The 12,454-nt window shown below is 39.6% G+C and overlaps 1 protein-coding gene across 3 annotated transcripts in view; it reads left to right on the top strand.

Moving 5' to 3' along the window:
- LPGAT1 (lysophosphatidylglycerol acyltransferase 1) overlaps nt 1–9,712 on the top strand; it is a 119,673-nt gene extending 109,961 nt beyond the window's left edge. For all 3 annotated transcript variants that reach the window (XM_086693393.1, XM_086693392.1, XM_086693395.1), the window contains 2 exons: nt 1,142–1,248; nt 3,413–9,712. In XM_086693393.1, the coding sequence (XP_086549519.1) occupies nt 1,142–1,248; nt 3,413–3,564 (259 nt within the window). In that variant the 3' untranslated portion in view covers nt 3,565–9,712. The remainder of the gene's footprint in view (nt 1–1,141; nt 1,249–3,412) is intronic.
- Nucleotides 9,713–12,454: the final 2,742 nt, after the last annotated feature.

Below are 12,454 nucleotides of genomic sequence, written 5' to 3'. Positions count from 1 at the left end.
TGATATATATCAAGATAATTGGTTAAAAGAGGTTAAAATCGATTCCTCTGGGGAGAGAGAAACAAAGGGCAGAGGGACAGGGACTGCTATTTTTCATACAAACAAACTTTTTGCAGACTTTTAAGACTGGGTACCTTTATGGTTTTGATTTAAAAAAATAAAATAAAATAAAGAGGGGCCCCTGTGTGGCTCGTTGGTTCACTGTCTGACTCTTGGTCTCAGCTCAGGTCATCATCCAGGGTCATGGGATCCAGCCCTGCATGGGCTCTGTGCTGAGCCTGGAGCCTGCTTGAGATTCTCTCTCCCTCTCTCTCTCCCTCCCTCCCTCCCTCCCCCCCCCCACCCCACTTGCATGTGTACACATGCACGCTCTCTCTCAATAAATAAAATTTGAAGAAATTTAAAAGAAGAACCCCCTACCAAGAAACAGCAAAACAAAACAAAACAAAAAAAACTTTTCAGAGTCAGCAAATGTATAGTATTTACCCAGCTACCCTTTTCGATCCCCCATCCAGCAGCTATAGGTCACTAGTCATCCCAGTCTGTTTCCTGTTGAGGTGGGACGCGTTCACAGAATCTTCACATTTGTGCTCCAGTAAGAGGTGGCCCTTCTCAGGACACCAGTATCTGTGCTCTAGTTAGTGAAAAGGCACCAATTTAGGCAGATTCTGTCTGGTTCACAGACATCTCCTCCCAAAGAACATGGCCAAGATGCATTATTCGGCATTCAGCCTAGCATCCTCCGACTGCTCTAAATGTGTCCTAAAGTAGCTACACTTGAAAACTTCATCTGTTCTGAATACCGTTTCTTCTTAAACCCACAGAGGAAGACAGGCATTTCTCAATAATTATTTATAGATACTGGATAACTTATTAATATTTTTTCATCTTCTGGTGCTGGACCTAACATATGATAGGCTAGTGAATGAATGAATGAATGAATGAATGAATGAATGAATGAGTGAACATCTGTTGTGTAATCAACAAAATTTTAAAAACCAAGATGATCTGAGAAACGGCAAAAACAAAGGCCATTCCATAACTTTCTTCAGCTTTTCAGTGACCAAAGCTAAGTTGTGTTTCTGAATGATTTCGATTCCTGAATTAAAGTAGTTTTTGCTTTTTTTCTAACTCTTCGTAGGATCTTTCCAATTAAAGATGTACCCCTGGAGACTGATGGCCTCTCTGATTGGCTCTATCAACGTTTTATTGAAAAAGAGGAACTCTTATCACATTTTTATGAAACAGGTACAGAGTATCCTATTACATAGGTTTCTGAAGTTAGTGGTAGTTCCAAAGATGTACTTTGGGGGAGATAACCATTTTTTCCATTCTTCAGATACCCTAAAGGAATCAAAGGATTTCTACAGTTAAGAATTTCAGCTTAGAATATTCATAAGAACAATGTTAGTGTTAAATGTATTCAGGCTTTTACTTCATCAGGCAATATGCAAGATCAAATGATGAGTAAACTATATAAATGGAACTAATGCAGGAGGGTACCAGTATGCAAAAGACTATATACATATACGGTTACACGGCTGTTTTATGAAATAGTAAATAACATTTATGATTTGGCATTGTACTTACTTGATTGTTTAAATAATGCCATCATCTTGCAGTCGTTTGAGATCGTTTTGAACTGCATTTTTATGCGTGGTTATTCTTTTCTTTACATATTAGAGATAAATCTTACTTTTTAAGTTTTATACTTATACTTTTCTTATACTCAACCTTACACTTTTCTCCTTGGGAGAAAAACATCAATTTATCGTAAGGTCCCTTATCTGTACTTAATATTCTCCACCTTCTGTGAAAACTACAATGCGGTGAAAGGAAGGGAGGGGAAGGGAGGAGGAGAGAGGGAGAAAGAAAGGAAGTTAGGAAAGAAGAAAATTGGTAGAATACTAGGCATTACCAAAGTGCTTTCACAAATCACTAAGTATATTGTACACTTAATTTCTAGAACTTACAATAAGAAGGGGAATAAAAAGGAAGAGAAGGTTGTTTTAAGTTTGATGATGGCTATGAGATTTTAGATGAACAGAAAGTGCTATATTCTTCCCACTTAGATTTTTTTGGTTCAGAATTAAAGTTCCTCTTAAATCAGACTGTCAAAGGCCTGATGGTGGGCAAAAGCTGATACTGTTAATTACCGTTAATGCCTTTGTTTTTGTGTTTAGGGTTTTTTTTTTTCACTTTACCCACAACAGGATTCCTTCCTGATCCTAACATTCCGACTCTGGGGCTGTGGACTAGTACATATTCTATGACAGGGGTTGGACGCTGTGCATGTCTTTAGAATTCTTAGTAAGACCCATTGAACAAGACATCCTTCTGCACCACGTACAATCTTTGGTCTTACTCTCAAAATTTCTTTAAAGATAAAACAGGATAGATGTGTAAGAAGGCACAAGGTGATTAAGAGAAGAGAGTGTCTCTTCTTTTTCAATCTTTATGTCTTGCTTTATGATATTTAGGCAAAATTACAGCAACAATAATGGAAGTCTTTTTTTTAAGAAAGCTATTTGTATAATAGACCTTGCAACTTGGAAGTGTTCTCTGTAAATTGCTTGTGAGAAGCAAATCCCCACATGAATCAGCTTACCCAAAGGGATTATCAGCAAGGACAAAGACTATTTGAAATGCTGAAGTGTTATCAAGATGACCTTAGGTACTATTGCTCCGAAGTAGTCTAGCCTTCCCTTCCAGAAAAGAATTTAAAGACATCTGTTTACTTTGTGTTTCTTTTTATATTATTAAGATATATTTCATAAATAATATTGCCTTTTGAAAATAATATGTGATTTACCACCGCTTTTTGCAAAAACATTTAACTTGTAAATAGAAGAATTAGTGTAAGTTATGTTATTTCAGAAAATATTTAATATCAATTTGATACATCCTGTGTCCTGGCTGCCATGGAGATCTGTAGGGTTCCAGTGGAAACAAGGCAGCCAGAGTGCCTGCTCTCATGCAGTTTATATTCCAGAAGGAGACAGACAGTAAACAAGTCTGTAGCAAAAAGAAAAGATAGATCTGGATCATTACAGATCATGGAGAGTGCCGAGAAGGAAATAAACATAGTGATGAGCGTGATGTCCTTGGGGCGGGGGAGGGAGATGGATGGTGTTTTTTCTGATATTGGAAGAATGCAGTTAAACCTGCTATTCACAGAGATGAGGAGAAGCATCTCAGGTGGGGAAAATAAATGCAAATGTTCAGAGGCAGGAAAGGGGTCAGCAGTTTGAAAATTGTTATTTCAAATGAGATCTCTCTTCAGGAAAAAGGGAAGTCGCAGAATGCTTTAAAAAACCAACAACAGAAATTCTAGTTAAACTAATATTCAGCTTTTGTTCGGGAGACCTACCACCACAGTAAAACAAATTAATATTTCTATCTTGTCTTTTAGGGGCTTTTCCACCTCCCAAGGGCCATAAGGAAGCTGTTTCCAGGGAGATGACCCTCAGCAATATGTGGATATTCCTCATACAGTCCTTTGCATTTTTGTCAGGCTATATGTGGTATAAGATCATTCAGTATTTTTACCATTGCCTGTTTTAGGAATTGACTGGGACTTGTCAAGGTCACCAGAGGAGTTCAGACTTTCATAAGTGTGCATTATTTTACATGTGCAAATCAGAATATAAAAAAAAAAAAGCAAAGGAAATTCAATGGATGGATTAATATTTATCCCCCTTCGGGATATTTTAAAACTCTACTAAAATGAGGATCAGTAATATAATGACCTGCTAATATGTTTTAAGGACTTTTCATGTTTTCAAAAGATACATTCTACCACACACTTAAGCGAACATCCCACTCGGAGAAGAGGAAATCATAAAACCATCCTAGAAGACTATCTGAGAGAAATGCTGTTGCCACTAGATGTACTTGGTAATCTAGTTCAAGCTCAGAAAGTTGTGTCCGTTCCTCTTAGCTCGTAGTGTCTGTTAGGGCAGTGCTGCAGAGCACCGTCATTTCCACCGACCCTAGCCGTGTCCCCAGGAGCCTCGAGGCAGGGGAGCCATTGGCACCCTCTGAAGAGCTGTTCCCCAGGGGTTTGCAGTGGCACTCCAGTGTCAGGCATTCGCATGGGGGGAAAGCAGGGTCCACTGGACACATTCTGGTACTAGAATGTGTTTCTAAAAAAGGCTAGCTCAGTCCAATATCGTGTTTACAGGCGCTAGTGCTTTCCCTTGTATGAGGGGGTCACTTGATTTCTCTTTTTGTACAGAAGGCATATCATAGATTGATAATTGTCTTTTACAAAATGCACTTTTATCAGATGCATATATAGCAGAGGATTAGTAATATAGCCTGAAAACAAACGTAAGCCTAATCCGTGAGTGGAATTCTCGAGAGGCTGTGTTGTCTCTGCACGTGTACCTGGACCCTGACGCTCTGCAGAGGCTTCCGTCCAGCTCCGAGGCTTTTGTCTCCCGTTTTGGGGTATTAGCACCAAGTTTGCTCGGGGGCAGCTGAAATCAACGTTGTAAAGCATTTAAATGATCCGTTTGAGGTGAAAAAGGGGTTCGATCAGAAAAATAGGAGCTAGAGCCAGACACGGGCTCAAAATGGTGACAAGCTGTCACACGGCACCCCTGAACCTATACTCCGTCGTCACGTCACATTGCTGCCCGTGTCAGGGTGGTGTGACCAGGATTCAGACCAGCACAAAAGGCTTCCCCTGTCTCTTCCAGTTGCTTTTAAGGAGAATAAAGTCAAGTGTCTATTTCTAGAGAAGATTTTTTTCCTACTATGTTCATGTGATTTATACCTCATAGTAGAACCAGACTCTTCCCACAAAGTGCTGGGACTGCATCGACTCTTCCCGTGCATTCCCAGTGTTGAGACAGAGCGTGTGTTTTAGTTTGGGACTGTAGGACTATTAAGATCTGAGTAAGTCAGTGGTAGTTTTCTGTGATACGAGCATTGTAGATTCCCGTGTTGTCGCTAATCATTCAAATGGCAATTTTGAGAAGTAGGCCAGAAAATAAAAATAAAGGCTAATGTTTTCTATTTTTAAATAAACCAAAAAAGGAAACTGAAAAGATGTGAATTTTCTCCCAGTTATGTGGGAAGGTAAAGCAACACCAAATAAAAGTCCACAGCAGCTTCGTCTTTAGGTTAATTCCGTGCATATATGAAAGAGAATAATGTGTTAATGAAATACCTCGTTGCATATTATGCCACTACTGGTAAAATGCAGAAGACGGTGTTAATGTGTTTGCTTTGGTAGTGCTTGTGATCAGATGCGATTTTTTTTTTTTTTTTTTGAAATCCAGGCATTTTATTGTGTGCTTTACAGTGACAGTGAGTAGGTGAAATCAATCTCAATTAAGAGGCATGGATGACAATAGGAAGCCAAAGAGAAGCTTAATGATGCTTCTGTTTGAGGCCTAGCAAACACTGCTAGATTACAGGATGAATTGAAATTGTTCATTTGAGAGATTAGTCAGCCATCTGGGGGATAAGTTGCTCACTGTCAGGGATGGCATGCACAGTCCTAGCTAAACAGACCTTTTCCTCATTGCTAAAGCAAGCCACAGGGAGGAGTGGCCAGTTCTCCTACCAAAAAAAAAAAAAAAAAGAGAGAGAGAGAGAGAGAGAGAGAGAGAAATGCATACGTGCATACATAGATGCGATTTAGAGCCACTATCGCCATCACTGTGCTCCAAAGGAACGTGATACTGTTAATATACTGTACACATTAAACCAACTATTCTATAAGATGCTTTACTTTTCAAGCGCAGAGTCATTTCAACAGACTCTAGAGTGACAAATACCAATAGATACGTGAGTTCATTTTGAAAATAGACCTGTGGGTTGTAAATAGATCCATAGTTGATCTGTGTATCCCTCTTTGATTGCTTATCAATGTGTTCTCTTTCTTCTGTTTGCAAAATGCGTTCATTTGAGAGCATCGATAGTGCTCTCCTTACCAGTAACTGGAGTTCTCCTGCTCGCACTAGGGAATGCGAAGAGAGAATCAGTGTTCTTATATGGCAAATCAGGGAAGCGGCAATACGCCACTGTACAGAACTGAATAAAAATTCCCAGTTTGTACTTTCTGCGCAAAGTGAGGTGAAAGGTTTAGAGACTGTATGTTTTGTTAAGGGGGAGAAAATTAAACTGTGCCAGTTTTATACCAGTACTTGTAGAATCTCAGCACTTCTTGATCTCAGTTGATCTGCCTAGATTCCCGTGGCAGAGAGGGTTGAGAACTCCCTACTGGATCCTGGTCTCAACAAGTCACAGCAGTGGAGCACCTGCTTGGCCATGGGCCAAGAGCAGGTGCAGTGAATACAGAAGTGACCACACTGGCAGTTCACTCTTAACTTCAGAAACCATTATTGGTGTTGAAATGTACAGATACGATGGAGAAAGCTATGCACCAGTGGAAGGTAAAGAAAAACTATAGAATGGAAAATGATGTTTTGGGGTGGGCAAATAAGTTGAGAATCTAAATAGATTTTTAAAAGATAGCTCTGAGTTCAGATGTGTCATAATATTAAGTAGTTTTTAATATTACAATCAACTGTTAATTTCCCACTATAAAGGAACTAGGGGTTACTGGATAATTAATCCAATAATATGTCATAGTTAGCCAAAAATCTAGTGTGTATTTACGAGTTTGAGTTTTTTTCTCATCAAACTTTTTTTTTTTTCTTCTGGGGATGCTTGTTAATGAAAAAAAAAAGATTTCAGTTGTTTATTAGTTTCTCTCATTTATGTATTTTTGACTGTGTTAATGAGTAGCGAAAAGATTTGGGAAGACCGCTGCAAAAAGAGGGAACACAAAAGCCTAAGTAATCCATGGGCTAGAAAAGGAATCCCTGAATAATCAGGAGTTGGCAGTATTGCGATTATACTCAAGCCTTTTATGAAAATGAAATGTTAAATCACCCAATGTAAACCTCACATCATCCTAGTGTTAATATCGTTCACATTGATGTTAAGAATGCCTCTTCATTCTTTGCTCATGTTATTCACTTCTTGTGGATTTGTCTTTAGTAATGTTTTTGACAATCACTTCCCTAAAGACTCTTCTGAACTAGCAGGACCTGGTTATAATCATAGAAAGTAGTCTTTAATCATGGACAGTCTTATTGGATTCTTTTTATATTTAAGAAAATTTTATTTGCGCTGCTGAATAGGAAGAGTTTGTCATTTTCTTCATTACACAGGACTTCACTCCAGAGTTACCATTACGAGCAGGTCCCCTTGGGTCCATAAAGATGAATAAAAATGGTTAGTCTCATTTTTTGCCATGGACTGCTGTGAACCTTACGTCTGTTAATGTGAAAGGCAAAGTCAAAAGCGGCACTGGGCAGCAGGTATACTGGTTTATTTTATGAGGGGGTGGAGTCTAATACGTTTGGGACCAAAACCACCTAAATTGGACATTTCTAGATCACAAAGGGGCCGGGTGTCCTCTGGAGCGGTCACTGGTTGGTGCTTTATTGCAATCATTTTGCATTGATCCTCAACAATTAGGAACCGGACCCTGGGAATAAGCTGAGGGTGCTGAACTGTTGGGGAGGGTGACTGTAGCCATATGGAAGAAAAATATTGGTTTTTCTGCAGAATTTCCATTTGAGGATTTTTACATTTAATACTTTTTAGAACAGTTGAAAGAGTGAAAAGTTTTTAAGTGTATTCTGGTTGCAAAGTGTGCACACATATTTCAAATGGCTTTATTTTTATTGTGTAGAACTGTTGAACACATGACTGAGGCACAAGTTCTTTCCACGGGAGGAGTCTGCATTTTACAGTAACTTCTGTGGTGACTGGGTAATGACACAGTTGTACATTGACCTGCCATTGTTACATTAAGTGCTTTCATTTTCGTCACAGTTATTGCAAAGTCGTATTTATTTTATACAGGTGGATTTTAGTTTTCCTGATGCCATATGTTTACTTCTGCTTGTTGACCTGTTTTTCTTTCTTCATGTATCTGCATGTTGTAATGTATTATAAGAATGAATGTAAAGGCTGTGGCAACTGTAATTAATTTTTGTAAAGGGCTGGTCACACGTGGATCTGGGTTATGAATGCATACGGGATTATTTTAGTAACCAGATCACCTTTTGAGAAATTTAGATGTGAACACCAAAAGAAACATTTTCTCGACAACAACAACAACAAAAATGAATAGCTGGTTCTATTTTTTTTTAACCTAGAAAAATAAAGTTGATTTTTTTCAAGTAAAGTGCTTTTACTTCTTAGTGGTGGGGATGGGGTGTTTGTGTGTTTCTGGAGATTCTTTGGCATTAACATCTGTGGACATGTACTTAGAGCACGTCATGGCAGCTGGATGCTGAGGGCAAACTGAAAAACCAAATGAAAAACGGTGTACTTCCTTCTTTGGTTTTTAACCTGTTTCCTCCACTCCTTCCCCATTTTCCCCCATGGTATGGTGGAGATACTGGTATATTGTTGGTATCTTGGTAACTGTTCACCAGTCCGCTCTCCTGGAAAAAAAAAAATGATGCATGCAAAGTGTACATACATTTGCTATAAATTTTCCTGATAGCAAGGACATATAACACAATTAACAGAAAATAATAAAATATACTTTATTGTCAGCTCCATATGGCCAAGTGATTCTCCCAGGATGCTTTAACTGATTTTGCCGAACTCTTGTAGCCTACCTATGATTTGAAAAATGAAATAACATCTTAATTCACCTACTTCTCAAATTGATTGTCACTCAATCTGATCTGTGATCTGTGAAACTATTTCTTACCCTTGTACAAATTTCACTCGTTAGGTGAACCACTTTGAGCTCCAGCACCAATTATAGGCTTCTATAATTTTAATAACAGCTGTTTAACAACTGCTGGCAAAACACTAAAATGTAACAATCGGCTGTAGCGTCAGGAGCCGGTAGGAGCTGTCTCCAGCATACCACTGGCCTGTCTTTCGGTTTAACTGTTAGTATTGAATAAACTCCTCACAGTTAAGCTACTCACTGCTCTAAGGAAATTCCTATCACTGACCCTTGCAGGGGCTTTAAAAGGTGGAGAAGCATTAACATCAGTCCTACAGAGCATGCTTTTGATTGGAAGAATTTGACAAATGCAAACTTTTTCCTGAAGTGCATGGGAAGCTTGCATTTTTCTAAAGCTGGTTCTATGCTTTCCGGTCTCAAAGCTAAGTAGACCGATAGAAGTCTCTCTTAGATTTTGTTTTGAGCCTTCAAAACCTTTATTGTTCAGGTATTTGTTTGTAGAATATGTTTGATCCCACTGAAAACAATTTAAATGTATTAAAAATATACAATCTACCAAATAAGTTAAAACGTTGCAGTTCAGTCTACCTCTTCTTCTGTTTGGATTCAGGCTGCTGTTTTGAGTTGAGGTTGCATTTTTTCCCCCTAGAAGTTGCTTCTGTCCAAGATGAAGAACAAATTGGGGACAGAAGACTGAAAGCAGATTTGAAGCACTCAGAGATTGCTGACCAGCCCTATTTCTCATGAGTTTTTTTTTGGGGGGGGGGGGCGGCAGAGGGGAAGAAGCCATTGTTTTAAATTTACACTTAATATGAAAATGTTTGTTTTTAAAATGTTTCTTCCTGCTGGAAAAAAATGTATTTTTAAAAGGAAAAACATCCTCTTTTGGCTATAAGAAAAAGTCAGCTGTATGAGCAGGTGTGACCGTATCATAACATGCTGATATATAAATCAATAAATTTTTACCTCTCAGGACTTGTATAACCTTCTTATTAACTCCTAGAGGCATGAGAAACATGAAGTGTCAATAATCCAGATCACATGTAAACAACACACACGAAGGGAGGAGGGTTGGCTAGCCACTAGAAGTGAGACAGGTTCTTTTAATAATCAGAAAAATACTCTTAATTAGGTATGATCAAACCCATTTTGCAAAGGAAGAGATTGGAACAATGTTTTTTGCTAGGCAACATGAGCGTATCACAAAGCTCATTTCTGAGTTTTCCCCTGGAAGGTTTCTGGTGCCTCCCCTCGGAGTACTTTCTGACTTTTAGGGGTGAGATTCACTCTAGAGATGGTGGTAAAGCTCTCACCATTTATTTACCGGGGCCAGGAGAGAACCCTGGGCCGTCCTCACAATTATAGCTGTTGTCTTCGTGGTGTCATTGAGAAATCATGGGGCTGAGAGGCCTCCCCAGATTATCAATTGTGGCATCTTCAGGCCTGTGTTTCATTTTTCATGCAAAACTGCCTGACAAAGGTCTTGTTTTTCGTTTTTTACCAGTTAACACTGTATCCAGATCAGGGCACCTAGAAGTGGAGAAATCAGAAGAGTTAGAGTACTAGGAAGAGGAACTCAGGAGTGATAGAAGACAGGGAGTGCAAAGGCTGCTCTCTAAACAAGGTACACACACCACTGACCCACGAGGACCCCAGGGGGTACTCCAACATGGCAGTGTTCGGGAAATCCACTCCTGTAAGATCTCTGTCCTAAGACTGCGTCCTCAGGGTTCACCTGTGAAGGGTCCCACTTGCCATTTCAGATACTCTGCCCTGTTGGCAGAAGAAAAGCCTGCCTCTGAGCCATTAGGCATCTCCAGGATGCTAAACAAAGAGACAATTCAAAATATTGGTGACAAGGAGCCTCTTTTAATCAAGGCATCTAGAGCCCACAATAGGGCTTTTATCTTTCTTTCGAATGTACACATTTCAGTTAGGACAAAGGATGGCATTGGAAATGAGGCATCTGGGCCTGTCTGTGTTGGATGTATTGAACTCTGACATGTTTTGTGTGGGACAGTGGGAGCAATGGTACCTTGGGGCTCCAAAAAGCACAAAAAGTAGAAGCCAACCAAGACTTCCTTTGGCTTAGATCCAGTACTGGCAAAATGTCACTTTGGTTAAAGTGAGTCACAGGGCCAATGTTAATAAACATTAATTATTTTTTTAATGTTTATTTATATTTGAAAGAGAGAGAGAGACAAAGTGCAAGTGGGGGAGGGGCAGAGAGAGAGGGAGACACAGAATCCGAAGCAGGCTCCAGGCTCTGAGCTGTCAGCACAGAGCCTGACACGGGGCTCAAACCCACAGACTACGAGATCATGACCTGAGCCAAAGTCGGGTGCCTAACCAACTGAGCCACCCAGGCACCCCAAAGTGAGTCACAGGGCCAATCCAGATTCAATGTGGGAGAGTCTACAAAAGGGTCTAAATACCAGGAGTCATGGCTCATTGGGAGCCATCTTTGAAGTCCAGCTATCACAGTAAACAATTCCTCAGCTATTGGAATAAAGACCACTAGCTGGGTCTAGAATTCTCACACTTTAACAAGTTTGCCCATAATTTCAATAGTTGGAAGTTTTTTGGATTTCTGAGTACTTTAAGAGGATTAGATACGTTGGTCCATCACTCATTCATGTAAATCACATTAATCAAAAGGACACATATCCAAAGAATGGAGGTTTTGTTGGGGAGTAACCTTTATATTATTTTCAGCGTTGATTGATGCATAACTCATTGTCCCTTAGCATTTCAGAGCTAGCAGGAACTTTAGACATCACCTTGTTTTTTTGAGCCAGTGGATTTCATTCTGGTGCAATTGGACCCCTTGCATCAAATGGCTACTTAACAGAATCACGGGGACTAAAACCAGGTTTCCATTCAAATATTTCCCCCAAACAGCAGATTGCCTCTGTTTGGGTTTTTGTTTTGAGTAAATAAGAGTTAAATCTAAAGGATTAAGTACACTTCTTAAAGGGGTAATAGATTCAAAAGCTTCTGTAATTTCCTTTTCCTCGATTTTAAACATAATAGTTCCCAAGTCCTAGATTATTTTTTATAACTGTTCCCTCAGCTGTTGCAGAGATACAATTAGCCACTAAAAAAGTCTGAAATCCATGCTTCTTATCTTTTTGGAGGTGGGAATGAAATGTATTTTGTTTTTATCTCTGCCCTGTACAGTAGAAGATAAAGAGAATGGCTGACTTTAGACTGAAGTAGGGACAGATTTCAATCTCATAACAGTTTCTTTCATTTCTGAAATCTGGGTATGACATCGGCAGCAGGTAATACACTCAGGGCCACCACTGCCTCTAGTGCCCAAATGTCCCTCCATCATGGCAGCCACTGGGTTCCAGGGCCTGTCCAAGAAGAGCCCACAGAAGGGCAGCAACACCCAGGACTCAGCCCATGAGCTTAAATCGTAACCCCTTTGATATGTGTCTTATCCTCTAAACCTCACTCTCCTCATGTGTTAAATGGGAAACTTTCGAAGAGTTCTTTTCAGTATTACATGAGATCTTTTCCGTGAAGCACATTGTATCAAATGCTCAGTAATGGAAGCTGTTTTATCTCACCCCAATTGGGTTTAACAAAGTATGGAAATTATGCCTGTGGGCCACATGACCTGTTTTGGCTCCTAAGAATTTTATCACTATCACATAGGCTGTAATGCCCGCCATCCCGTTTTCTGAGCCCTGGGTCATTTGGGTTTCCACG

This window comes from Puma concolor, chromosome E4 (genome assembly GCF_028749965.1).
Source record: "Puma concolor isolate L17-30 chromosome E4, mPumCon1.1.hap2, whole genome shotgun sequence".
Lineage (NCBI taxonomy): Eukaryota > Metazoa > Chordata > Mammalia > Carnivora > Felidae > Puma > Puma concolor.
This window is presented reverse-complemented; position numbering and strand designations above follow the sequence as displayed.